This window comes from Molossus molossus, unplaced genomic scaffold (genome assembly GCF_014108415.1).
Source record: "Molossus molossus isolate mMolMol1 unplaced genomic scaffold, mMolMol1.p scaffold_m16_p_1, whole genome shotgun sequence".
NCBI lineage: Eukaryota > Metazoa > Chordata > Mammalia > Chiroptera > Molossidae > Molossus > Molossus molossus.
The window spans coordinates 120887042-120914698 of record NW_023425344.1 but is presented as its reverse complement, the minus strand read 5'-3'; the positions used below and the strand labels follow the sequence as shown (position 1 = coordinate 120914698).

The 27657-nt window shown below is 43.1% G+C and overlaps 1 protein-coding gene, 1 non-coding gene and 1 pseudogene across 7 annotated transcripts; 1 reads left to right on the top strand and 2 right to left on the bottom strand.

The window, feature by feature from the left end:
• Positions 1-400: 400 nt before the first annotated feature.
• LOC118616232 (cytochrome c oxidase subunit 5A, mitochondrial) lies at positions 401-27372 on the top strand. Of its 6 annotated transcripts, none has more exons than XR_004956539.1 (6): positions 421-618; positions 7488-7604; positions 17531-17652; positions 20860-20982; positions 26646-26714; positions 27299-27372. XR_004956539.1 is itself a non-coding variant. In XM_036241717.1 (5 exons), exons 1-4 carry the CDS (start codon positions 519-521, stop codon positions 20971-20973), a joined length of 453 nt encoding a protein of 150 aa, XP_036097610.1. In that variant the 5' UTR covers positions 401-518; the 3' UTR covers positions 20974-20982; positions 22905-23071. The 6 variants fall into 6 exon arrangements, 4 of the variants coding, with proteins under 4 accessions (XP_036097610.1, XP_036097641.1, XP_036097620.1 ...); XR_004956538.1 differs by lacking the exons at positions 26646-26714; positions 27299-27372 and adding exons at positions 22905-23028; positions 25382-25399 and having other exon boundaries at positions 423-618; XM_036241717.1 differs by lacking the exons at positions 26646-26714; positions 27299-27372 and adding an exon at positions 22905-23071 and having other exon boundaries at positions 401-618.
• LOC118621421 lies at positions 23780-23885 on the bottom strand. The gene has a single exon (XR_004957689.1). It is a non-coding gene; the product is annotated as a U6 spliceosomal RNA (small nuclear RNA).
• LOC118637436 lies at positions 25256-27342 on the bottom strand (annotated as a pseudogene).
• Positions 27373-27657: the final 285 nt, after the last annotated feature.

Genomic DNA, 27657 nt, shown 5'->3' with positions numbered 1-27657 from the left:
TTAATGCTGGTGTAGTTGTGACATACAGTAATAGTTACTAATAAGGTGCCTTATATATAAGGAGTTGCTTTTTTCACCCATTCGTTCTCCTATTTTATTCTCAAACCGGAGGGGGGCTTCTCCCCGGGAAGCTAAAGTATTTTTATTATAATTTGTCGTTTTTATTATTACTCCCACTTTGAGGTGATGGAGTAGTCCCCGGAGCCGGTATTGACCACCACACTGTCCACTATTCATTCTGCCCCTTCTCTCCATCTTCGTTCCATGATGACGGCGGCAATTGTCCACTGTACCAGAGACTCAGGCGCCGAAACGGTTTGTCCTTAGCACGCCACCGTAGCCCGCCACAGCCGTGTGGCGCTCCTTCCCTCAGAGGCGCGAGCACTGCAGTGGGTGGGGCTTCGTACTCCGCCCGCTGTGCGTCAGTGCGTGAGTTCGGCCCCAACAAGCTCCTGAGCGGCGGGTGAGCTCACAGCCGGCTTCTCCTTTTCCTCATCTTGTGTTCCGCCATCGCCGTCATGCTGGGTGCCGCTCTCCGCCGCTGCGCCGTAGCCACAGCCGCCCGAGCCAGCCCCCGAGGCCTCCTACACCCCACCCCGGCCCCCGGTCTCGCCGTGGGTAAGGCCCGCTCCTGCCACCTCCTGCGTCCGCATGTCCTTGCCGTGACCTGAGCCCCCGCCGCCACGCGAAAGTAGGCTCGTCCCGCGGCCTAGGCTGCCCTGCCGGCGGGCGTCCGAACCTAGTGGCCTCTGGCCGCCCTCCTCGCCGCCTTCAGGTGTGGAGGACTCAAGGACGCGCCCCCGGGGCCCACCTCAGAGCGACTTGCTGGTGCGGGCACCGCGGACGGGTCAGGTGTGGACCTACTGTGGGCGCCAAGGAGGGGTCCCAGCGCAACTTCTGCGTCAACCCGCCCCTCTCGGTCCCCGGGGCGTGACGGTAAAACCCCGGCGCTGACCCCTGCGGCCACCTCTTTGAGAGTGTCCGCCGCCATCGGCGCTTTGGCGAAGGTGACATTGAACCGCCGGGTGCGCTGCTCAGTGTAGGGGCGAGGGAGGCCTCTCTGTGGACCCCAGCACCGCCGCCCCCAGAGTCTTTCGAGAACACAATTTGTCTCCTTGTGAGACACAGTGTACTTTTTTTTTTTTTTTAATCCGGCATTTCTCGGTTGGCGTTTTCTGTGTCACCTTCACAGACTGTTACGTTATTTTAGAGACCTGCTGTGCTAGAATCAAAGTTTTCCACGTTTACAAGAGATCGACCTGTGTGGTTGTTTATTGAGGTCTGAAAGAGAGCATGAATAGGTTATAAGAATGTTACTGTTTCAAAAACGGGGTACCACAGATCAGCAATGCTGGGTTCTACAGACGTGGGGAGGATTTATTGTTTGCTTGGAGTTAGAAGCCTAGTTGTTAGAGTATGAAATGTGCTGCTGATTCCTGCCTCTTACATTTCCTTCTCCTAATATATGTGTTCCCGGTGACTATCCAGCACTATAATTTCAGTTATTGTAACCGCACTTTGATCTTGGGCCATGATGGGTGTATATGCTACATCATTTAGCCCCTAAGCATGCTTTTTTTTTTTTCTTTATTGATTTTAGAGAGAGGAAGGGAGACAGAGAAAGAGATAGAAACATCCATGAGAGAGAACATTGGCCGCCTCCTGCGTGCTCCCCACCCGGGATTTGGCCCACAATCTGGGCATGTGCCCTGATCAGGAATCAAACCAGGGACCTCTTGGTGCATGGGTGGATGCTCAACCACTGAGCCACACCAGTGGGACAACATGCATTTTTTTAACATATGAACTCACCAACTCAGAACTAATAAGGTTTTCTTGGCTTTCTTGAGTGTTTTAAGTAGACACTTCAGTACCCAAGGAATATGTTTCACTTTATTCAATTTAAATTTTATCTTCTATCATTTATCATAGAATGGTAAGGCTGAGATCATGGAAACACTTCAGAAACCATGAGGAAACCAAAGGCCATCTTGGGAAACTGACTACTTAATTAGTGGTAGAACCATTTTCTGTTTCTTAGCCTTAGTTATTTTTGGCCCATCCTGATGTTCTTTCCTTATGTAAATGTGAACGTAGCAAATACTACTTTACTTTTTTCATATAGATGTATTTTGACCTTCAAAAGAACTATTACATTTTGTGGCAGGTCAAAGAAAAGGCAGAGGTTTTGGCAAACTATAAATTAAGGGTATTTCTTTTTTCTTAGTAAGTTTGGACATCGTGGTTTATCTCCTAAGTGTTCTATTCCCACTCTTGAGTTTAATTCATATAAACAAAGAGTTGTATTTTAGGTGTTTGTCTTGTAGATCTAAATATTTGCCACAAGGAGTCAGTATTGTTTACTGTTGTGTCAACTATGTACTTTCTAGCTGTGTGACCTTGGACATGTTAGTTAACCTTAACACTCAGTTGTCGATTCTCTAAAATCGGTAATATTTGGTAGTTATGAGGTTTAAGGGAGATAAACTAACTCTTGTCTGACACTAATGCTTAATACTGCTTTATTATAGTGTATTTTATTTTTGCATATTATACGTTGGGGTTTATTATCAGTATGAGACTGAAGAGGTTTTATGCAATTGAAAGAAAGCATTAAGGTTCTTGGATGAGATAATCCAAGGTCAAATGAGAGTATGCTTGAAAGACCTCTGGAAAGGTTAACCTGAGGGGCCTCAAGATTGCTCTAGTTAAGTAGCAACCCAAATTCCATATTTAGCCCATGAAAAAGTCTCCAACTTGAAACAGTTGTTTTCCAATAACTGCTGAATTTGATAATTAAAATGTTTTCAACAACATAAACTAGATTCTCTAGTCAACCCTTAAAATCTACACCATCCTGGCTCCTATATCTTTACCCTGATAATTTGGAAATGGTGGAAGGAGTTTTCTTTTTCCCTTTCTTGGTGCAGGGCTGAATTTAAGTGGCACTTTTTATCACCTTCCCACCTTTTTTGTACCACTTTCACATTCTAGATTTCCAGCATTTTGGCCCCAAAATCCATTCCTGCCTTTAAACCTTGCACTTCAATAACCCTCCATTAATCCCTGCTTTCCCTTACTCCTAGAATCACCACCAAAATGTTCATTCTTTGGGCCTAGTTCCAGCTGATTAGTTACTAAATGGAGGGCTATCTAATTAAACCAAAGGGATTAACGAGCCCTTTGATTTTCCTAAATATATTAGCTTCCCTTTTTTTTTGTTGTTCAGATAGAGTGGGAGGGAGAGAGAGAAACATCGACGTGAAAGGGACACATCGAGTGGTTGCCACCCACAGGACCCAACCAGGGCTGGGGACAAACCGCAACCGAGGCACATGCCCCTAGCAGGAAACGAACCCAGTTCTCCTCGGACTGCAGGCCTATGTTCTAACTGCTGAGCCAAACCAGCCAGGGCTGTAAATTATTCTTTATTTCAGTTAGTGCCTCCTTCATTTCTGACTGTGCATCTCTCATTTCTGACTGGTCCTTTTTTGTGCTCTTGAGGTCCTCACTAAGTTCCTTGAGCATCCTTATAACCAGTGTTTTGAACTCTGCATCTGTTGGATTGCTTATCTCCATTTTGTTTAGTTCTTTTTCTGGAGTTTTGTTCTGTACTTTCATTTGGGACATATTTCTTTATCTCCTCATTTTGGCCGCCTCCATGTTTGTTTCTGTATATTAGGTAGAGTTGCTATGTCTCCTAGGCTTCATAGGGTGACCTGTTGTAGTAGGTGTCCTGTAGGGTCCAGTGGCACAGCCTCCCATGTCACCCACGTGGGCCCTTGAGGTGCACCCCTCGTGTGGACTTTACACAATTCTGCTGTAATTGAGTCTTGATTGCTGTTGGCAGTCATTAGGAGAGAATTACTCAGGCTGATCAGCTGCAAAAACCAGCTCTGACCACTGACCTCCGACTACCTTGAAGGACCAGCTGTGCAGGGTCCCACCACACAGAGCAAGACTTCAGCAGGGCCCTTGAGTGTGTCTCTTGTGGAGGTGGTTGAGTGGTGATGCTTCGCTGTGGTCTGAAGCTGTCCACTGGGTGTGCTGGCTCTGGGGCAAGGTCAGCCAATGCCTATGTTCTATGAACTAAGGCTGGCTGTTCCTAGTGCCGGGCCTGGAGCCACTTAATGAGAGGTATGGGGCTCACTGAGACTGGATGCGCTTTTTGTTTGTTTTATTGATTTTTAGACAGAGAGGAAGGAAGAGGGAGAGAGAGAGAAACATCGGTAAGAGGGAATATCGATTGGTTGCCTCCTGCATGCCCCTCACTGGGAATTGGGCCTACAACCTGGGTATGGGCCCTGACTGGAAATCTAACTAGCAACTTCTTGGTTCATGGGTCAATTCTCAAGCACTGAGCCACACTGGCTGGGCTCGTTTTGTTTTTTTTTTTAATCCTCACCCAAAGATATTTTTCTATTTATTTTCAGAGTGGGAAGGAGGGAGAGAGAAACATCCACTGGTTGCCTCCCGCATGACCCCAACCAGGGCCAGGAACGAACCGTGACCAAGGTACATGCCCTTGACAGGAATCGAACCCACAACACTTTGGTCTTCTTTTTTTTTTTTTTCCTCACCCGAGGACATTTTTCCATTTTTTTTTGTTCAGGTAGAGTGGGAGGGAGAGAGAGGAACAGAGAGAGAGAGAAACATCGATGTGAAAGGAACACATCGAGTGGCTGCCACCCGCACAACCGACCAGGGCCGGGGACAAACTGCAACCAAGGTACATGCCCTTAGCGGGAACCGAACCCGGGTCTCTCAGGACCGCAGGCCGACGCTCTAACCGCTGAACCAAACCGGCCAGGGCAACACTTTGGTCTTCTAACCGCTGAGCCAAATCAGCCAGGGCAGAGGCTTCATTTTTAATCGTAATTTGCTAAGGTTTTAGCAAAGCCACATTTACAGATAAGGAAAATAAAACTTGAGTTAACTTGTGATCAGATACCACTAGTTATCCTGCTTCTTAAACGCAAAGGTAAAATTTCCTTCAGGAGGTTTAGAAAGAATCTACATTTTCTAACTCAGAAATCAGTGTGTATTTGACAGGCAGTAACTAAAATGGAAAGGCTATTAATATGGTATTACGAAGGGTATAATGATTGGGAGAAGAATGCTAAGTGTGTTTTGTTTTCTTGACACAGTTTGATTTTTTTAAATCTTGCTTCTTATAAGTGGTGTTTTTATCCTCACCTGAGGACACTTTTGCACTTATTTTCAGATACAGCAGCAGAGAGAGGAAGGAAGAAAGAGAGAAACATCAATGTGAGAGGGACACATCGACTGGTTGCCACACACACACACACACACACACCTGAGGTTGGGGGTGGGGGGGACTGCAACCAAGGTATGTGCCCTTAGTGGGAACTGAACCTGGATCTCTCTGATCCGCAGGCTGACACTCTAACCGCTGAGCCAAACCGGCCAGGGCTAACGTGGTGCCTTTTATATTGAATGTAAGTCAGTGGTCATGTTCCCTTTTAGGGGATTTATCAGAATTTGTAGAGAGGGCGTTATAGTGTGATAAAACAATTTTAAATAACTATTGCTTTTTCAGGATGTGTAATTTATTTTTGAATATAATTTAATAGAAAGCATAGGGATTTTTAAAATTTTTATAAAAAATATATCTTATAACCCTGCTGGTGTGGCTCAGTAGATTGAGCATCGTCCCATGGACTGAAAGGTCTCAGTTTGATTCTTGGTCAGGACACATGCCCCGATTGCAGGCTCGATCCCCAGTAGGGGGTATGCAGGAGGCAGCTGATCCATGTTTTTCTCTCTTACATTGATGTTTCTCTCTCGCTCCCTTTCTCTCTCTCTCTAAAAAATTCAATAAAAAACATATTGCGTGTGTGTGTGTGTATCTTAAAAATTCGCTTAAGAACTGGAATGAAGCTCTGGCAGGGTAGCTAAGTTGGTTAGAGCATCGTCCCAATACACCAAGGTTGGGGGTTCTATCTCTGGTCAGGGCGCATAAAGAATCCACCAATGGGCCCACCAGTGTGGCTCAGTGGTTGAGTGTTGACTCATGTACCAAGAAGTCGCTGGTTCTTCCCAGTCAAAGCACATGCCCGGGTTGTTTTCCCAATCCCCAGTGTGGGGCATGCTGGAGGCAGCCAATCAATGTTCTGTCTCATCTTTGTTTCTATCTCTTTCCCCCCCTCCCTTTCTCTCTAAAATCAATAAAGAAAAAAAATTATTTTTCAATAAAAAGAAAAAGAATCAACCAATGAATGCATAAATGAGTAGAACAAATCATTGTTTCCTCTCTTCTCTCTGTCTCTGTAAAATAAATTAATTTTAAAAACATTTGTTATTATTTTTTTCTTTATTGATTTTATAGAGGGAGAGAGAAATAGAAACATCGAAGAGAGAGAACATCAATTGTCTGCCTCCTCCACACCCCACACTGGGGATTGGGCCCACAACCTGGGCATGTGCTCTGACTGGGAATCGAACCAGCGACCACTTGGTGCATGTTGACACTCAACCACTGAGCCACACTGGCCAGACTTAAAAATATTTTTTAAAAAGAACTAGAATGAACATTATGTTAAATTAGGAATTAATACTCTGTTTATTCCAGACATTTTGCAAGTGTATAAAAAAAAAAAGGTTTTCCTTCCAAATATAACCAATGTTAACAATTTCAAGCTAGCATTACACATTAGGGAGAAAAACATAAACATGCATCTGTAGTACTTCTGTTCTATTTTTCTTTGTTTAATGTTTAAGAGCTTTTTCATATCAATACATAAGATTTGTTTTATTTGACCTGCTGAATAATTTTCCTACTGTGACATACAGTTGATTCAAAATTTAATGCATTGGCGCCCTGGCCGGTTTGGCTCAGCGGTTAGAGCGTCGGCCTGCGGTCCAGAGAGACCCGGGTTCGGTTCCCGCTAAGGGCATGTACCTCGGTTGCAGTTTGTCCCCGGCCCTGGTTGGTCGTGCGGGTGGCAGCCACTCGATGTGTCCCTTTCACGTCAATGTTTCTCTCTCTCTCTCTTCCTCTCTCTCCCTCCCACTCTATCTGTGCAAAAAATGGAAAAATGTCCTCTGGTGAGGATGAAAAAAAAAAAAAAATGCATTGGCCTGGCAGGTATGGGTCAGTGGTTGAGCCAATTGACCCATGCACCAAGAGGTCGCTGATTCGATTCCTGGTCATGGCACATGCCCAGGCTTTGGGCCAAATCCCCAATGGGAGGCTTGCAGGAGGATTCTGTCTCTCTCTAAAATCAATTAAAAAAACGGTTAAGATGGTAAATTTTATGTTATGTGTTTTGTTTTTATATGTCTTTATTGTTGAAAGTATTACAGGTGTCCCTTTTATCCCCAAAATGACATCCCCCTTTCCACTCCTGCCCCCTGTTATGTGTGCTTTAACACAATATCAAAAGAAAATAAACAAAAAAACCTTAATGTATTGACAGGGTATATCAAGTATTCTGTACCTTGAAGTTATTCTTTCTCCATTGTAGCTATCCAGTCAGTTCGCTGCTACTCCCATGGCTCACATGAGACAGATGAGGAGTTTGATGCTCGCTGGGTGACATACTTCAACAAGCCAGATATCGATGCCTGGGAATTGCGTAAAGGTAATTGGAATATAGGTGACTAAATAGTCTATTTTGTCTATTATGGTATAGAATTATGAACTGCTTTGTAGACTTACACTACTTTGTTAAAAGCAACTCTTGAAAACATGTATCATGTAAACTGAATACACTCATGCAACTTGCATTTAGAAAATATTATACCTTTCATAGTGTTTCCTGTAAAGCAAGGGTTTTCCTTATTTTTTTGTTTTTTAACTTTATTGTGGAATGGATTACAGATGTTCCTCCTTTTTCCCCTATTGACTCTCTCTTCCCCACTCCCGCGCCCCTCCTGCCTTTCTCCACACTGCTATCTGTGTCCATTGGTTATGCCTATGTGTATAGAAGTTCATTGGGTTATTTCTTACCACCCCTCCACCCCCCTTTCCTTTGAGGTTTATGAGCCTAATAACCAACTTGTACTTCTTAATCCCTTTACCTTTTTCATCCATTCCCCCAAGCCCTCTCCCATCTGGCAAACAACAAAATGTTCTCTGTACCTATGAGAATGTTTCTGTTCTCCTGTTCATTTTGTTTGTAGATTCAATTGTCGATAGATATGCATTTATTGCCATTTTGTTTGTTCATATTTTTTATCTTCTTTTTTCTTCAAGAAGACTCTTCAGCCTTGGCCGGTTTGGTTCAGCAGTTGGAGCATTGGCCTGCGGACCAGAGAGTCCCAGGTTCAGTTCCCGCTAGGGGCACGTACCAAAAATAAATAAATAAATAAACAAGCAAACTCCGTTAAGAAAAAAAAGACCCTTCAACATTTCATATAATAACGGTTTGGTGGTGATGAACTCCATTAGCTTTTTCTTGACTGGAAACTCTTGATATGTCCATCAATTCTAAATGATAGCTTTGCAGGATAGAGTAATCTTGGTTGTAGGTTCTTGCTTTTCATCACTCTGAATATTTCTTGTCACTCTCTTCTGGTCTGCAAAGTTTCTTTTGAGAAATCAGCTGACAGTCTTATGAGAGCTCCCTTGTAGGAAACTAACTGCTTTTCTCTTGCTGCTTTTAAGATTCTCTCTTTGTGCCCTGGCTAGTTTGGTTCAGCGGTTAGAGCGTCGGCCCACGGACCAGAGAGACCTGGATTCGTTCCCACTAAGAGCATGTTAGCTCGGTTTCGGTTTGTTCCCAGCCCTGATTGGGGTTGTGTGGGTGGCAACCACTCGATGTGTCTCTCTCACATTGATGTTTCTCTCTCTCTCTCTCTTCCTCCCTCACTCCCTCCCACTCTATCTGAAGATAAATGCAAAAATGTCCTGGGGTGAGGGTAAAAAAAAAAAAATTCTCTTTTTTTATCTTTAACCTTTGCATTTTGACTATGATGTGTCTCGGTAGGGGCCTCTTGGGGTTCATCTTGTTTGGGACTCTCTGTGCTTCCTGGACTTGTATGTCTGTTTCCTTCACCAAGTTAGGGAAGTTTTCTGTCATTATTGTTTCAAATAGGTTTTCAGTTTCTTGTTCTCTCTCTTCTGGCACCCCCATGATGTGAATTTTGGTATGTTTGAAGTTGTCCCAGAGGCTCCTTACACTATCCTCATTTTTTTGGATTCTTTTTTCTTTTTGCTGTTCTGATTGGGTGTTTTTTGCTTCCTCATATTCCAAATCGATGGTTTGCTTTTTGACTTTACCTACTCTACTATTGAATCTTTGTAAATTATTCTTTTTTTTTTTTTCTTTATTGATTTTAGAGAAGAAGGGAGAGGGAGAGAAAGGTAGAAACATCAGTGAGAGAGGACATCAATTGGCTACCTCTTACATGGCCCCCACTGGGTTTGGGCCTACAATCTGGGCTTGTGCCCTGACCGGGAATTGAACCAGTGACCTCTTAGTGCATGGGTCAATGCTCAACCAGTGAGCCACACCAGCCAGTGTGTAAATTATTTATTTCAGTTAGTACCTCCTTCATTTCTGACAGGTCCTTTTTCATGCTCTTGAGGCCTTCATTAAGTTCATTGAAGTTCTAAGTTCATTGACCATACTTATAAGCAATGTTTTGAGCTCTGCATCTGTTAGATTGCTTGTCTCCATTTTGTTAAGTTCTTTTGCTGGCGTTTTGTTCTGTTCTTTCATTTGGGACATGTTTCTTTGTCTCCTCATTTTGGCTGCCTCCTGGTTTCTATGTATTAGGTAGAGTTGCTATGTCTACTAGGCTTCTTGGGTGGCCTATTATATATAGTACGTGTCCTGTAAGGTCCAGTGGCACAGCTGGGCCCTCAAGGTGCACCCTTATTGTGGACTTTACACCCTTCTGTTATAATTGAGTCTTTTATTTTTTATTAATTTTTGTTACAGATGTTTCTCCTTTTTTTCCCATTGACACCCTCTCTCCATCCCCCCACCCCATCCCCAGCTTTGTTGTCCATGTCCATCGATTATGCATACATGCATATAAGTTCTGTGGTTTATCTCTTCCCTCCTCGCCCACCCCCTTTTCTGAGGGTTGTCAGTCTGTACCCTGTTTCCACGTTTCTGGGTCTACCCTGTTCTTCAGACTGTTATGTTCATTATATTCCACAAATACGTGAGATTATGTGATATTTGTCTTTTTCTGCTTTGCTTGTCCTGCTTAGGATAATACTCTCTGGGTCCCTCCATGTTGTCTCAAAGGATAGATCTTTCTTTTTAACAGCTGCATAGTGCTCCATTGTGTATATGTACCACAGCTTTCTTATCCATTTGTCTACTGATGGACATTTGGGCTGTTTCAGATCTTAGCTATTATAAATAGTGCTGCTATGAACATGGGGGTACATATATTCTTTCTGATTGGTGTTTTAGGCTTCTTAGGGTATATTCCTAGAAGTGAGATTACTGGGTCAAATGGAAGTTCAATTTTTAATTTTTTGAAGTAGCACCATATTGTTTTCCATAGTGGCTGCACCAGTCTACATTCCCACCAGCAGTGTTCTAGAGTCCCCTTTTCTCCACACTTGTTTGATGATTTGTTGATGGTGACCATTCTGACAGGTGTGAGGTGATACCTTATTGTTGTTTTAATTTGCATCTCTCTGATAATTAATGGTGTTGAGCATTTCTTTATGTGTCTCAGCCATTTGTATGTCCTGTTTGGAAAGGTGTCTATTTAGCTCCTCTGCCCATTTTTTTAATTGCATTCTTTGTCTTCCTTTTGTTGAGTTGTATGAGCACTCTATATATTTTGGAAATTAACCCCTTATCTGATGTGTCATTGGCAGTTATGCTCTCCCATACAGTGAGTTCCCTTTCCATTTTGATGGTTGTTTCTTTTGCTGTGCAGATGCTTTTTAGTTTGATGTAGTCCCATGTGTTCATTTTTTCTTTGTTTCTGTTGCCTTAGGTGATGTATCAGTGAAAATTCTGCGTATGATGTCTGAAATTTTGTTGCCTACATTTTCTTCTAGGAATTTTATGGATTTTCGAGTCACATTTAAGTCTTTTATCCATTTTGAATTTATTCTTGTGTATGGTGTAAGTCGATGATCTAGATTTATTTTTTCGCATGTAGCTGTCCAATTTTTCCAACACCATTTATTAACGAGTCTGTCTTTACTCCATTGTATGTTCTTGCCACCTTTGTCAAATATTAGTTGAGCATAATGTCTTGGGTCAATTTCTGGATGCTCTGTTCTGTTCCACTGGTCTATATGCCTGTTCTTGTGCCAGTACCAGGCTGTTTTGATTACAGTAGCTTTGTAGTATAACCTGAACATCTGGTATTGTGATCCTACCTACTTTGTCCTTCTTTTTAAAGATTGATGTGGATTTTGGGGTCTTTTTTGGTTCCATATAAACTTTTGAAGTATTTGTTCTAGTTCTGTGAAATATGTCGTTGGTATTTTGATGGGGATTGCTTTGGGTAATATGGACATTTTAATGATGTTAATTCTACCAATCCATGAACAAGGTTACAGCAGTCCTTTTAACATTTTTTGCAGTGCAGGTTTGGTGCTAATGTATTCCCTTAACCTTTTTTTTTGTCTGGGAAACTCTTTGTTTGGCCTTCTATTTTGAATGATAGCCTTGCTGGATAGAGTAGTCTTGGATTCAGATCCTTGTTTTTCATGACGTTGATTACTTCATACCATTCCTTTCTGGCCTATAGTGTTTCTGTTTAGAAGTCAGCTGACAGCCTTATGGGGGTTCCTTTGTAGGTAACCTGTTGCTTATCTCTTGCTGCCTTTAGGATTCTCTCTTTGTCTTTCATTTTTGGCATTTTAATTACTGTGTGTCTTGGTGTGGGCCTGTTTGGGTTCTTCTTACTTGGGGCTCTCTGTGCTGCTTGAACTTGAATGCCTTCTTCCTTCACCAAATTAGGGAAGTTTTCTGTCACTATTTCTTCAAATATATTCTCTAACCCTTGCTCATTTTCTTCTTCCGTTTGGTTTTCTGATTGGTTGAGTTTTTTCTACCCTGTCTTCTTTTTTTCTTTCTTTCTTTTTTTATCCTTACCCGAGGACATTTTTTCATTTCTTGTTCAGGTAGAGTGGGAGGGAAACAGGAACAGAGAGACAGAGAGAGAAACATCAACATGAAAGGGACACATCGAGTGGCTGCCACCTGCACAACCCAACCAGGGCCGGGGACAAACTGCAAACGTGCCCTTAGTGGGATCTGAACCCGGGTCTCTCTGGACGACAGGCTGACGCTCTAACCACTGAGCCAAATCGGCCATGGCTACCCTGTCTTCTAATTCACTGATCTGGTCGTCTACTCTGCTGTTTAGTCCTTCCAGTGTGTTCTTTATTTCTGCTATGTCATTGTTCATTTCTCCTTCGTGGTTTTTAATTTCTAATTGGTTGTTTTTCAGTGTTTCTATATCTTTACTCATGGTGTTGATATCCTTATTCATGCTGTTGAGCTTCCTCAAGATTAGGCTCTGAACTCTACCTCTGATAACTTGCTTAACTGCATTTAATTTATCTCATCTTCAGTAGAGGTCTCTTGTTCTTTCATTTGGGGTTTGTTTCTTTGTTTCACCATTTTGGCCACCTCAGTGGGTTTTGCAGCCTGTCAAATTTTCCCTGCAGGTGTTGGTGTTCTGCTGTTTGTGGCTCCCTCTACTGGGTTTGGTTGTGTGTGGGAGGACCCACATTAAACACCACTGTCAACTCTTACTTTTCCTGGGTAGATTTGCAAGCCCAGGAACGGTTCAGTTATCCTCTAGCTTTTTGCCTGGAGGCTAGCAGTACTTGAAGATCCTTGCGTTCTCAGTTGAATGAAAAACTCCCTCAGGTGTTCAGCGTAAGAGGATTTCCTGAGGGTGGGGCAGATGCTGGTTGGTAATGGGCCTCAATTTGCATTTCTTTGGCCCACCTGGTGGGGTTGAATCTCTGAGGGAGGGGCCGCTTCCTCTCCCTGGAGCCTGAGAAGGAGTAAAATGGCCACCATCCTGTGTGGCCGCAACTCAGCAAAAGCTCTGAGCACCCTCCAAATCCCGAGTACCCCACACAGTTCCAGTCCAGACCACCCTCCCTCTGCCAGGACCCAAGGTTAGTGACTGTGGCTAATTTAGCGCTCTGTCCCGGCCCTCTGCTCTTGGAGCCAGCTTGGGATTTTAATCCCAAGGGCACTTCGACAGATAAGACCGGTGCTGTCTGTGGGCTCCCAGCTTCCCTCTTGCGCCACCACAATCATACCAGGATCAATTCAGTGTCCCTGGTTATATGGTCCTCTCCAGCTGCTGTTCTGTTGCTTTTCCTGACAATTTGTCTTTATTTCAGTTGTAATTCCTGTTTGGTCCTGGGAGATGGTCTGTGTAGCTTCCATTCACTCTGCCGCCATTTTGGAATCCTCGAGTCATGCTTTCTTCTGTAATTGAGTCTTGATTGCAGTCTCGATGTGGCTTCTTTAATTTCGTAGTTGTAGGGCTTCCATTCAGTTTGATGTCAGGCGGGGTTTATTTTATTTTTATCCTCACTTGAGGATGTGTTTGCATTTATCTTCAGATAGAGCTCGAGGGAGAGAGGGAGGAAGAGAGAGAGAGAAACATCGGTGTGAGAGAGACACATCGACTGGTTGCCACCTGCACAACCCCAATCGGGGCCAGGGACAAGCTGCAACTGAGGTACGTGCCCTTAGTGGGAACCAAACCTGGGACTCTCTGGTCTACAGGCTGACACTCTAACCGCTGAGCCAAACCAGCCAGGGCTAAAGTGAGGTTTTAAAGCACTGGTAAAGGGTGGTATTTTGAGCCAGATAATTCTTTGTTGCAAAGGCTGTCCTTTGTACTGTAGCATGTTTAGCAGCATCCTTGGCTTCTTTCCACTAGGTGCCACCACCACTCCCCTCCCCTGACCCCCATTTGTGACAACCAAAAATCATTCCTGGGGGACAAAAATCAGCTCTGTGTGAAACTACTGCTATAACTATAGGTCAAGGTGAGCAAGAGTTAAATTTTGTATATGTTAGCCTGACTGGTTTGGCTCAGTGGTTGAACATCAGCCCACACACTAAGGGATTGCCGGTTTGATTCCTAGTCAAGGCACATGCCCAGGTTGTGGGCTTCATCCCCAGTGGGGGTGTGCAGGAGGCCACCATTCAGTGTTCTCTCTTATCAGTGTTTCTGTCTCTCTCTCCCTCTTCCTTCCTCTCTCTCTAAAATCAATAAAGAAAAGTTTTTGTATCTTTTAGATAATTTATGGAAGAAGTCATTTGGTTTTTCCCTCTCTTGGTCATAGTTTGGGTTTCTTTGTTTTGTTTTGTTTTAATCCTCACCCAAGCCCTAGCTGGTTTGGCTCAGCAGTTAGAGCATTGGCCCGTGGACCAGAGAGGCCTGGGTTCAGTTCCTACTAAGGGCATGTACCTCAGTTGCAGTTCGTCTCCGTCCCAGTTGGGGTCATGTGGGTACCAGCCACTTAATGTGTCTCTCTCACTTTAATGTTTCTCTCTTTTCCTCCCTCTCTCCCTCCCACTCTTTCTCAAGATAAATGTGGAGATAGATGTTCTTGGGTGAGGAATTGGGGGGAAAAAAAACAAAAAAAATCATCACCCAAGGACATTTTCCCATTTATCTCAATAGGGTGGGAGGGGGCGGGGAGAGAAACATTGATTGGTTGCCTCCCACATGACCCAGAACAGGGCTGGGGACCAAACCCCAACTGAGGTATGTACCCTTGACCAAAATCAAACCCATGACTTTGGTCCATGGGGCCAATGCACTAACTGCTGATCAAAACCATCCAGGGCAGGTTTATTGTTATTTTTATTTTCAGTTATGATTTGTCTTGCCCTGAATAAGTGTCCATTCTGAGTAAGCTAGAACTTATTTTTCCTAAATGTACAGATATATATTTAACATGTGGAAGTAGCATTAATGACAACTAGTCTAATAATTAGACTAATAACATAGATAACTTAACTCTTTTTGGTGGTGGTGGTGGTGTTAATCCTCACCCAAGGATATTTTTTCATTGGTTTTTAGATAGAGTGGAAGGGAGCGGGGGAGACACATTGATTGATTGCCTCCCACATGACCCAGGGCTGGGGATTGAACCTGTGACCCTTAGGTCGCTGGCCAACGCTCTTACCACTGAGAAAACTGATCAGGGACAGATAACTTACTTTCGAAGTGTGCGCAATTTATCTCAGACAAAGCATTCAGTCTCTGTGACTATATTGTAGCATTATAGTCACTGCTGTTCTTTGTACTTTTTTAAGTAAGTTTTTATTGATTTTTAGAGAAAGAGGAAGAGAGACATAGATGAGAGGGAAACATCAATCAACTGCCTGCTGCATGTCCCCTACTGGGGATCGAGTGCTTCAAATTTCTATGCAGGAATGTAATGACTCCATTCTGCTGCAACCAGGGAAATTCTCATTGAATAATTTTGAGAAGTAATGAAAAAAACAGAAATTCTGTAATTCCATTAAGAGAATCTTAAATGTTATGTGTTATTTTGTGCAAAGCCGAAAGTAATCATGCCAAATCATTTTCGGGTTGAATGTTTAAGTTTGTGCACTAGTATTTCCCTTTGTCAGTATAATGTCTTCATTTGGGCTTCATTAACTCTCCTTTGCATTTCTCTGGTTGTTTTTTTGTTGTTGTTCTTTTAGGTTTTTTTCCTTTATTGATTTTTAGAGAGAGAGGAAGAATGAGATAGAAAGAAACATCAATGAGAGAGAACATTGATTGGCCGCCTCCTGCATGCCCCCCACTGGGGATTTGGCCCACATCGTGGGCGTGTGCCCTGACTGGGAACCGAATCAGCGACCTCTTGGTGCATGGGTTGATGCTTAACCACTGAGCCACACTGGCCGGCTTCTCTGGTTATTTTTAGATTAGTTTCTAATCAAATCCATTTTAAAGCAGTGAAAGTACAATACATTGTATTAAGAGTTAAAGATACGAGTGGAAAATCACCCTTTTATTTGAAAAGAAATGAGCAAATTATTATGAAAATTGTGTTTTCTTTAAGGAAATTTTTGGTTTTCTTTTTTCTTTTCTTCAGTCTGCAGGCTACTGCACTAATTCATTGTGGTAGAGCCATTATGATCTTATCATCTAGAATTTGTTAAAAGTAGATTCTCTCATTTTATAAATAATAGAATAGAGGCCTGATGGGTTCCAGGACCCAATTCTAATGTGTATGTGGAGACTTCTCTACACCAACAAATCTGGACACCACAAGGGTGACCAAGAACTCAACTCAGTGTGGCATTATTGACCCTCCTCAGAAATAGAACAAGATTCCACAGAGAAAGGGTTCAGTCTCACGAGACTACCCTTCACTTTAGAGCAGTGCTTCTCAACCTGTGGGTTGTGACCCCTTTGGGGGTCAAATGACCCTTTCACAGGGGTCGCCTAAGACCACTGGAAAACATTTCCGATGGCGATTCATAACAGTAGCAAAATTATAGTTATGAAGTAGCAATGAAAATAAGGAGGAACACATGAGGAACTGTATTAAAGGGTCTTGGCATTAGGAAGGTTGAGAACCACTGCTTTAGAGGTTGGATGCAAGCCAAGGTTGTTCATCTGCGCTTCTGACTTACCAGCTACAAATCAGAAGTTACCACACACCCCCTCCCTGGGTTCAAATGGCTCACAGAATTAAAGAAAACCTGTTTACTCGTTAGATTACTAATTTATTACAGAGGTTATTAAAGGATACAAATCAACAGTAGGACAAAGAGATACATAAGGCGAGGTCCCAAATAAAGGAGCTCTGTTCTCATGGAGCTTGGGGCCTGGCACAGTGGCTCATGCAAGCATTCTAGTACCCCAATGTAGAAGCTCTCCAAAAAAAAAGACCAAGGGGAGTGTCCTGTGTGTTTTTGTTTTTTCTAATTTTTTTCTCTTTATTGATTTTAGAGAGAGAGGAAGGGAAAGGGCGAGAGATACAATGAGAGAGAACATCGACTGGCTGCCTCCTGCATGCGCGCGCCGCCCCCCCCCCCCCCGGGGATCAGGCCCACAACCTGGGTATGTGCCCTGACCAGGAATCGAACCGGCGACTTCTTGGTGCGTGGGTCAACATTCAACCACTGAGCCACACTGGCTTGGCTGTCCTGTGGTTTTTATGGAGGTTTCATTACCTAGTCATGATTGACTAAGTCTTTGGCCATTGGCTATTAATTGAACCTCAAGCCCTTCTCCCCTCCCTGAAAATAAGTGGGTGGGGCTAAGAATGTCAATATTCTAACTACAGGATTGGTCTCTACTGGCAGCCAACCCCACCCCACTCTTGGGAGTCCAGAAGTTACCTCCTAATATAACTAGAGGCACCATTGTGCTCTTATCACTTAGAAAATTCCAAGGAGGTTGGCGTTTCTGTTCCAGAAACAGACCAAATATATATTTATTATAAATCACAATAGCACAGGCCAAAACAAATAAGATCACATGTCTATGTTTCAGTAAAAATATAGATAACTAAATTACAGTTTAAGTGAGAATATTTCAGGTTGATATTTGGCCCCTCTTTTTAATTTTACAGGGATGAACACTCTTGTTGGCTATGATCTGGTTCCAGAACCCAAAATCATTGATGCTGCTTTGCGGGCATGCAGGCGGTTAAATGATTTTGCTAGTGCTGTTCGCATCCTAGAGGTTGTTAAGGTCAGTGAAATAATGCTAAAGTTGTTCTGGAAATATGTGGTCTATTGATTAGGTATGAGCATATTCTGTATTTTTTAATTTGTTAAAATTAGTTCTTTTTTTTCAATCCTCACCCGGGGATATTTTTCTATTTATCTTCAGATAGAGTGGGAGGGAGAGAGAGAAACGTTGATCTGAGAGAAACATACTGACTGGATGTCTTCCGCATGACCTGGACAAGGACCAGGGACAAACCACAACTGAGGTACGTGCCCTTGGCCAGAATCGAACCTGAGACTCATTGGTCTGCGGGCCGACGCTCTACCACTGAGCCAAACCAGCCAGGGCTAAAATTAGTTATTATATAGCTAGAGGGAATGTACAGTGCCGTTAATAATTTTTTTGGAGTGCAGTTTGATAGAATTTATCCCAGGACTTAAAAATTGTGCTTGATACTCTTTTGTTCAGCACTTCCATTGGAGAGTTTATCTCAAGGCTGTACAAAGGTTTTTGTTTTGTTTTTTCAAAATATGTTGTTGTTGTTTTAATTTTTTTCTTTATTGTTTGTAGAGAGAGGAAGGAAAAGGGAGAAAGAGATGGAAACATCCATGAGAGAGAACATCAATTGGCCGCCTCCTGCATGCCCTACATTGGGGATTTGGCCCACAACCTGGGCATGTGCCCTGACCAGGAATCGAACGGCGACCTCTTGGTGAATGGGTCAATACTCAGCCACTGAGCCACACTGTCTGGGTTAAAATATGTTTTTATTGAGTTTTTTTAAGAGAGAGAGGGGGCCCTGGCCGGTTTGGCTCAGCAGTTGGAGAGCCGCCCTGCGGACCAGAGAGTTCCAGGTTCAATTCCTACTAGGAGCACGTAACAAAAATAAATAAATAAATAAATAAATAAATAAATAAATAAAGAGAGGGGGAGAGATAGAAACATCAATGTGAGAGAGAAACATCGTTCTGCTACCTCCTGCATGCCCCTTACTGGGGTGGAGCCCGCAACCCAGGCATGTTCCCTGACCAGGACTTGAACCAGTCCATGAGCGATGCTTGGTCCACTGAGCCACACAGGCCAGGCAAGGATGTACAGAAGTTTAACTATAATTTATTTTTGTGTTATTTGTTGTAGGAGATTAAATGTTAGTAGTTTCTTAAGATGGGACTTCCCAGAAGTGCTTATTATTATACAAATGTGTTTAACATTAAACATATTTATAGCATATTAACTGAAAAAAATTATGAAACAATTTTTTTGGTATGACCCCATTTTATTAAAATATATATAGGAAGCCCTGGCCGGTTTGGCTCAGCGGTTAGAGCGTCTGCCTGCGGTCCGGAGAGACCCGGGTTCGGTTTCAGTTCCCGCTAAGGGCATGTACCTTGGTTGCAGTTTGTCCCCGGCCCTGGTTGGTCATGCAGGTGGCAGCCACTTGATGTGTCCCTTTCACGTCGATGTTTCCCTCTCTCTCTCTTCCTCTCTCTCCCTCCCACTCTACCTGAACAAAAAATGGAAAAATGTCCTCGGATGAGGATTAAAAAAATATAGATAGATAGCCTGGCCATTGTGGCTCAGTGGTTGACTGTCGGCCCATGCACCAAGAGGTAACCAGTTCGATTCCCAGTCAGGGCACATGCCCACTTGTGGGCCCAATCCCCAGTGGTGGGCATGCAGGAGACAGCCAATAGATGTCCTCTCTCATCAGTGTTTCTATCTCCCTCTCCCTTCCTCTCTCTAAAAATCAATAAAGAAAAAAATTTTTAGCCCTAGCCGGTTTGGTTCAGTGGTTAGAGCTTTGGCCTGCAGTCTGGAGAGACCCGGGTTCAGTTCCCGCTAAAGGCATGTGCCTTGGTTGCAATTTGTCCCCATTCCTGGTTGGGTCGTGTGGGTGGCAACCACTTGATGTGTTCCTTTCATGTTGATGTTTCTCTCTCTCTCTCTCTCTCTCTCTCTCTCCCCCTCTCTCTCTCTCTCTCTCTCTCCCTCCCTCCCTCCCTCCCTCCCTCTCTCTCCCTCCCTCCCTCCCACTCTATCTGAACAAAATATCAAAAAATGTCCTCGGGTGAGGATAAAAAAAAATTTTTTTTTTAGGTATATATAGATAAAATTGTAGGCGGACATATTCCTCCCTCTTATTTGAATATAGTGTCTGATTGTTCTGTAATGTGCAAATAAATACATTGCATTTTAAACAAGAATTTTATAATTTTAAATATATAACTAAGGAGACTTAGAATTTGTTAAAGGCAGAATAGAAGCTTGCCAGTGTCTTAGTGCATTTGACTTTTTAATATTTGTCCTTGGGGAATTTTGTGCCAACATGTAGCTGTAATTATATGTTATGGTGAGTGTTTGTGAAAACTCTTCTTGCCCTGGAAGTAAATATTCTCTAAGTGTAGCTATTCATGAAAAGATAAGATTCAAGGTCTATAAAAGAGAGAGTGTGAGATTAATTTATCTTCAATGGGTAAGATAATTAAGGGTTCTGCAGGCTATCAATTCATTCAGCACCAATGGTTAATTCAGTTAGAGTCTCTCAAATTGGAGACAAATTTTAAAAATGTTCCTCTGTTATCTTAATCATTCCTGTTGCCTGCTGGGCATGTTTTTACCGTAACAAAATTCTGTCATCACCACCTTGTTTTCCAGTAACTCGGGCTTTGAAAAATTTTTCCTGGATTTAGTCTAGTTGTCTTAGTTATTTCAAAGTATCTTTAAAAACCTGCCTTGGGGTGGTGGGGCAGGAACAGGAGGAGGGTGTCAATGTGGGGAAAAGGAGAAACATTTATAACAAAAATAAATTGATAAAATCAAAATAAAAAAAGCCCGGCTGGTGTGGCTCAGTGGATTGAGCGTCATCCTGTCAATGGAGAGGTCCTGGTTCGATTCCCAGTTAGGGCACATGCCCAGGTTGTGGGCTCGATCCCCGTAGGTAGGGGGCATGCAGAAGGCAATGAATTGATGTTTCTCTCTTACATCGATGTTTCTATCTCTCCCTTTCTCTCTGAAAAGTCAATAAAAATATATATTTTTTAAAAATCTACCTTGACTAGTGCCCACAAAGTTGCTCTCTTTATTGAACAAATATGTTAACTCAAAAGTATGTAACTTGGATTCTCTTCTACTAGCCCTGTGTATGTGATTTAAAGCATTTTCAAGTTCAAATTGTAAGTAGAGGTGGCTTATCAGAGAGCTAAGTGTGAATATATTTTTTGCCATCAGGACAAAGCAGGACCTCATAAGGAAATCTACCCTTATGTCATCCAGGAACTTAGACCAACTTTAAATGAACTGGGAATCTCCACTCCAGAGGAACTGGGCCTTGACAAAGTATAAACCCAATCGGTAAGCAACATTCCACTGAATAAAAAGCAGGAAAGAATCCGAGGAGGGGTGAATGAGTGACATTTCAGTGTTCTCAGAGTAAGACCTTTGTTGTTAAATCCTTACCCAAGGATATTTTTCCATTTATCTTCAGGTAGAGTGGAAGAGGGGGAAAGAGAGAGTGAGAGAAACATCTGTTGGTTGCCTCCCGCACGACCCTGACCAGGGCCAGGACTGAACCACAACTGAGGTACATGCCGTTGACCAGGAGTGAACCTACGACTCCTTGGTCCGAGGGCCAGTGCTCTAACCACTGAGCAAAACAGGCCAGGGCAAAAAGTAAGACCTTTTAATGGTCTTGTTAGAGGCTGTGAGCATATAGATTTAAAGAGTACCAATGATGATAACTTTATAAGGAGCTAGAATTCTTATTTTTAGTTGTTATAATTGTTTTCTTACTGGTGTAAGGCAGGTAAAGGTCTCCTTAATAAAAAATCTATATAAAATATTTTAAGCATGAAGAATAGCCTAGAGAATAAATGTAATCACACCCTGGTTTTCCAATATTATTATTTTGCCATATATGCTTTTAGTTTCTCCCTTCGCAATCCCCCAAAGAAATTATTAGTTTTACCTGCAGTTGAAGCCCTCTGGGTACCCTTCCCTCATTCTAGCCCATTAACCTCCCCAAAACTAAAGGTAGTTCACTGCATTCAAGGCGTTTATCATGTATGCTTTTATACATCTTTTGTTTTTCAGATAGAGTGGGAGGGAGGAATAGAGAGAGAAACACTTATATAAGAGAAACACATCAATTGGTCGCCTCCCACATGACCCCTACCAGGGCCAGGGACTAACTGCAACTGAGGTACATGCCCTTGACCGGAATCGAACCTGCGACTCACTGGTCTACAGTCCGATGCTCCAAACAGCTGAGCCAAACCAGTCAGGGCTCCTAGTTATATTTTTTAAGCTGTTTTATGTGGTTCATATTTCATAATGGACTCTTAAAAGGTTGTCTAAACACTTGGGCTTAATTTTTATTTTATCAAGTATTATTGCAAGCAGTTGAGAAGATCTTTGTTGTATGGGATATATTCTTGCTGTAGTAACATGTTTGTTTTAAAAACATTTTTTAGCCTGGCTGATGTGGCTCAGTGGTTGAGCATCAACCCATGCACCATGAGGTCACCAGTTAGATTCCTGGTCAGGGAACATGCCCAGATTGTGGGCCAAATCCCCAGTGAGGGGCATGTAGGAGGCGGCCAATCAATGTTCTCTCATCGATGTTTCTATCTCTCTCTCCCTCTCCTTTCCACTCTCTCTCTAAAATCAATTTAAAAAATATATTTTTAAAAATTAACTTGGTTTATTAATAAATAAATAAATAATAAAAATAAATTAATTAAAATTTTAGCCTTTGCTCAGTGGTTAGAGCATCAGCCCATGCACCAAAAGATCACAGGTTCAATTCCCAGTCAAGGGCATGTACCTGTTTTGCACGTTTGATCCCCACCCTAGTCATGGTATGTGGCTGGCAGCCAATCAATGTATCTCTCGTATCTCTCTCACTTTGATGTTTCTATCTCTCTCTTTCTCTCTCTCTCTCTCTCTCATCTCCCCCCCCCCCCTTTTCTCTCTCTTTAAAAATCAATGGAAAAAATATCCTTGGGTGAGGATTAACAAAACAAAAATTTTATTTTTTAAGGGCAACTCTCTCCATTACTTTTCTTATTGGAAAAGGAGACTAACCCAGGTGTATAAACAACAGAAAAACCACAGATATTGCTCTGTGAGGTGATTGTAGGCAGCATTAAGTAAGAGTACAGAAAAGGCTACACTGAGGCAATTATTCCCCTGGGCTGTTGCTCTAAAGAAGGTTATATTTAAGATTTCTACTGTGTCTTTATTTTCTGGCTAATTCTTCATGTTTTCTCTTACAGATAGGCTTCCCAAGGATTTACTGATAATGCTACTTGAGTGTAAACAATCACCTGGAAATACTGATTATAACAGATTACCTTATTTGAACAAGTTTTCCTTTATTGAGTACCAAACCATGTAATGGTAACTTGAACTTAAATAAAAAGGAAATGAGTTTGAACTGAAATTAGATTTGTTCCATGTGTTTGCATTGAAAAGCAGAAAATGAACTATTATAGGTCTATTGGTTTCACAGTTTTGTTATCACCTTATGTGCTGGAAGAACTTTAATTTTCTGGAAACCATTGCTATATAAACATATTTGGGTATACTGGCTGGTAAATTAGCTAAAGGCTGAAAGTCATTTACATAGAATTTCTTGTTGACAGGGCCAGCAAACCCTGGGCTTAGGGAATTGGTTGTCTGGAGATAGGTCAATTGTGTACCTTCCCAAAACAGGTGAAATAAAATTTAAAAGTGGTCACTGAGATAGTCTTGAGGGTGTGCTGTAGGGGTAGCCAGCCCTGCTTAGTTTCGCTTTCCTTCCCTGTCTTTTGTTCCCTGGCAGTGCAGTATTAGCCTTGGGCTTCAAAGACTTTGCTGGTGTAGATTTGGAGACTTTCTGCTTAAAGAACTGAGTAAATGGGTTTACTTCTTGTGAGAATTAATAAAATAAACAAATCCTATCTTTAGAAGTCCCATAATACTGGGTATCAGCTGTTGGATAAAGGTTCTAGGTCTGAGCGACTTGACTACAGCCAGTTCAAACTGCAGCATCCGGGGAACAGGGATAACGCTCAGTTGAAATTTTGATGTCTTTTCTTCTAAAACCATGTAAGGAAATGTTAGTAAGTGTTTGGGTAAGGTTTTGTTTTTTTGTTTTAACATTTTTTTTTTTAATATGGAACACTTCATGAATTTGCGTGTCATCCTTGCGCAGGGGCCATGCTATAATCTCTGTATCGTTCCAATTTTAGTATATGTGCTGCCGAAGCAAGCACTGTTTTAACTTTTTTTTTTTAATAATTTTTTCTTACTGATTTTTAGAGGGAGAGAGATAGAGACAACAATGAGAGATAACATTGATTGGCTGCCTCCTGCATGCCTCCCACTGGGTCTGGGGCCCACAGCCTGGGCATGTACCCTGACCGGGAATCGAACTGGTTACCTCTTGGGGCATGGGTTGACACTCAACCACTGAGCAACAATGGCCAGGCAGGTAAGGTTTTGATACAAATGACCTTTTATAAAAGGCTGGCTCCCTACCAAAAAGCCTCTCTCCCCTATTTTAAGAAGTATAAATGTGAAATAAACTAAAACATCCACGTCTATTTAATGTGTAGTTAGTAGGCTATAGTTCTTAGGTTTGATCCCTCTGCAGTTCTTTCCCTCTCATTCCTTGTAGTGTAACGACCCAGTCTCTGTTGTTCCGTTTTTCCTCCATATTCTCTTCATGTTTCTTCCCCCACAGTGATGAATATCAAATAGTCCTGCCCTCATAAATTCTAGAGACTGGGAGGCAGGTGATATATTAAACAAAATAATCACAGATATAGAGATGTCGTGGCAGATTTTTAAAGTTCTGTGAACATACATATGGGTACTATGAGAAGGGGAATGTTGTTTAAGTTGAAGCCTAAAGGGATTTTTGTTTATGGCTTTAGCTAAAAGGTAATTTCACTTGTTTATTTTTGGTAACTAAGGACTTTATTTCAAACTAAAATAAAAAATTGAGAGCTATTTCCCTGGGTGTGGGGAAGGGATTAGGGCAAGGAATTTCACATGGCTAGGCCAATACCCTCGCATACTGGAGGAGGGGTTGTGTAACTCCCTTCCTGGCCCGTGTAATTGAGAATCTCAGCAAGTGCAGGACCCTATGCCAGAGCCCACTTAATAAGGGGAACTCAGGCTAGGAGTCCATCTCTGGGAAGGGACAATCAGGCAGCAGCATGACCAAAGGTGAACCATAGGATCAAGTCCTAAGTACCAAAAACCCACTCTTCCCCCCTTTCCTGAGACCCAGAACAATTTATTAGATGGCCTTTGGAAAGAACCTCTCAGACCCTGGTGAGAAGAAAGCCCAGTGTCCTCATATTTATCACCTCTGTTCTCTGGAGGGCACTAAGTCCTGGAGTCTGTCAGGTGGTAGGTAATACTGACACCGACGGGGGCAGGGAAACCCCAGCAAGTCTGAACCCTAAGGCTGACTGTCTCATCCCCTGGCCTGGTCTACACTCACCCTATGATACTATGTATTTCTTGCCTTCCATTTCCCTTGAGTGGATAAGTGGGTAGGTAAAGTTTCTCCAGTAAGCACCCTCCCGGGGAGGGTCCTCTGAATGCCCCACCACTCCTCTTAGAAAGGAGGGTGTCACATGATGCCATTAGTGAGGCACTGGAAGCTATAGTATTTGGTGGTGATAGACCTCATGTTGCTATCCATCAGTAGCTGGAACTGCTCCTCAGTCATGCTCATGTGGGGCCTTGTGTTTCTCAGCAGCAATCAGCCCCTGCAGCATCAACATCCTGTAGAAGTTGACTGTGTCACCATCCAAGATGCCTATGGTGTTTACGAACTCTGTGGTCAGTTTAAAGGCTGGTATCTCAAAGCCTAGGTTTTGGGGTGAACTGGACAGGATGAAGCTAAAGTTAATGTGAATGATGTGGCCTTCTGCATCCAAAAGGATGTCCCCATTGTGTCTCCTTGACTTAAAGCAGGTAGCCAGCTCAACTTTGCACAAAATCATGCTGAGCACTGAAGAATGCCTCAGTGGTGTAACTGCCATTGCTCCTGCAGGAAGTAATCTGGCAAGGAGGGCTGTGACTGTTCTTTCCTTGGTGGATGAACACAGTGTTGAACACTGGTTCAGTCATGCCACTGTACACTGAAATCACAAAAATCTTGTGTATGGCTTGATCCACAGGGGCACTGGCTCCTGTTCCCAAATGGACTGCAGTGGCTTCAACGCCTGGAAGGCCAGCAGTTCCTTCCCAAAGATTATCCCCGACCCTTGGCAGTGGCTGACAGGAACTGCCAATTGGGAAGCTGGCCATAGGGGGAGCCATCTGATCACTTTGCTTTTTCCTGCCAGGGCTCTTTGAGAGCAACTGTAGAAGGGTCTTCTGGGTCTCATTTGAAGGTAGTGGGGGTGTGAGCCAGTTGTTCTGAAAGGTACTGTCAGATGTCCCTTGTTACAATGAACACAAGCTTCTTGCTCTACTGGATGGTGATGCTGTCAGTGGAAAACAGAGATATCGTCACAGCTATTGGTGTGTACTTCTGGCAGCTCCACTTGTAGCTTGCCTATGTCGTCCACTGACTAGGCCTTATCATTCTTGTCATAGTTGGGCACAGTGTTGAGGCTGCCTGCCTCCTGTTCGTGGGTGATACTACATTCACGCAGGTTTTCTACAGACCATGTGCTCCAGATTCAGTTCTCGTGGATCTGGGCAGGGCCATTGGTGGCGTCTAAGTTTTCACATTCAAGGACTTACATACACACACAGATCAGGTAGGGAGCTTTGTCCTTGGAGTTGAGTACAGCGGCCTGGGTATGGGCACATGGTGGTCAAATTGGGCAATAGGCAGCCAGACTCAGGCAGGGAGCTTATGTTTGAGCAGGGAGAGCTCTGAGATCAGTCGCTGTGTTTTCTGCTCTTGAGGGGAGCATGGCCAATCACATACCAGTAGCCATCAGAAACTTGATGGGTTTTCAATCAGGATCCAGTCTGAAAGGCTCATCCTCATTCTCCACTTTCGGGTTGCTGGCTGTTCCTTTCAGATTGCTGCTGAGACTTAAGCTGGTGTTGGCATCTGACTTAGAGCACTGGTGAGTCCTTTTAGAGGGAGACAGCCCTGTGTTGGGCTGGGATCAAGGAGGGCAGCTCCCTCTTTCAGTGAGAGGATCGACTTCCGTAGTTTGGTCCCATAGGAGTGTCGTTGAGTGGAAATGTGCGTGTCTGAAGAGTAGTCCCCAAGGAAGAGGGCACACTGGACAGAAATGTTAATACTCTGACGGCAAAGGTGGACTATGTAGGGCTTGATGGTATCGTCCATGTCCTCATCTATGTGGATGTACATGTTTAGCAACTGGAGCAGATAGAAGTCCACGTCCCTTCAACATCACGAATCATCAGAGAAATGCAAATTAAAACCACAATGAGAGATCACCGCACACCTAATCAGAATGATTATCATCAATAAATCCACTGAGGACATGGAGAAAAGGGAACCCTTGTGCACTGTTCATGGGAATGCAGATTGGTGCAGCCACTGTGGAAAACAGTATGGCAGGGTCTCAAAAAATTAAAAAGGGAACTGCCTTAAGACCAGTGATTTCAATTCTGGGTACATATCTGAAGAAACATAAATCACGAATTAAAAAGAATATATGCACCCTTATGTCCATTGCAGTGTTATGTAAAATAGCCAAGACAAGGAAGCAACCCAAGCGCCATCAAGACAAGTGGATATACTATGGTAAGTTTGGTTCAGTGGTTAGAGCATCAGCACATGGACCAAACAGTCTCGGGTTCGATTCTGGTCAAGGGCACACACCTTGGTTACAGTTTGTCCCTGGCCCTGGTTGGGGTCCTGTGGGAGGCAACCAATCGATGTGTCTCTCTCACATGGATGTTTCTCTCTCTCTCCCTTTCTCCCCACCCTCCCCACTTTATCTTAAGATAAATAGAGCTCTGACCGCTTTGGCTCAGCAGTTGTAGCCTTGGCCTGCGGAGCAGAGAGTCCCAGGTTCGGTTCCCGCCAGGGGCACA

Bases quoted from the DNA above. Each gene is read 5' to 3' on its own strand.
- LOC118616232 (XM_036241748.1), top strand. From the start codon at position 519: ATGCTGGGTGCCGCTCTCCGCCGCTGCGCCGTAGCCACAGCCGCCCGA. The intron at 619-7,487 runs GTAAGGCCCGCT...TCTCCATTGTAG, and splicing joins GGCCCCCGGTCTCGCCGTGG to CTATCCAGTCAGTTCGCTGC. The intron at 17,653-20,859 runs GTCAGTGAAATA...TTTTGCCATCAG, and splicing joins GCATCCTAGAGGTTGTTAAG to GACAAAGCAGGACCTCATAA.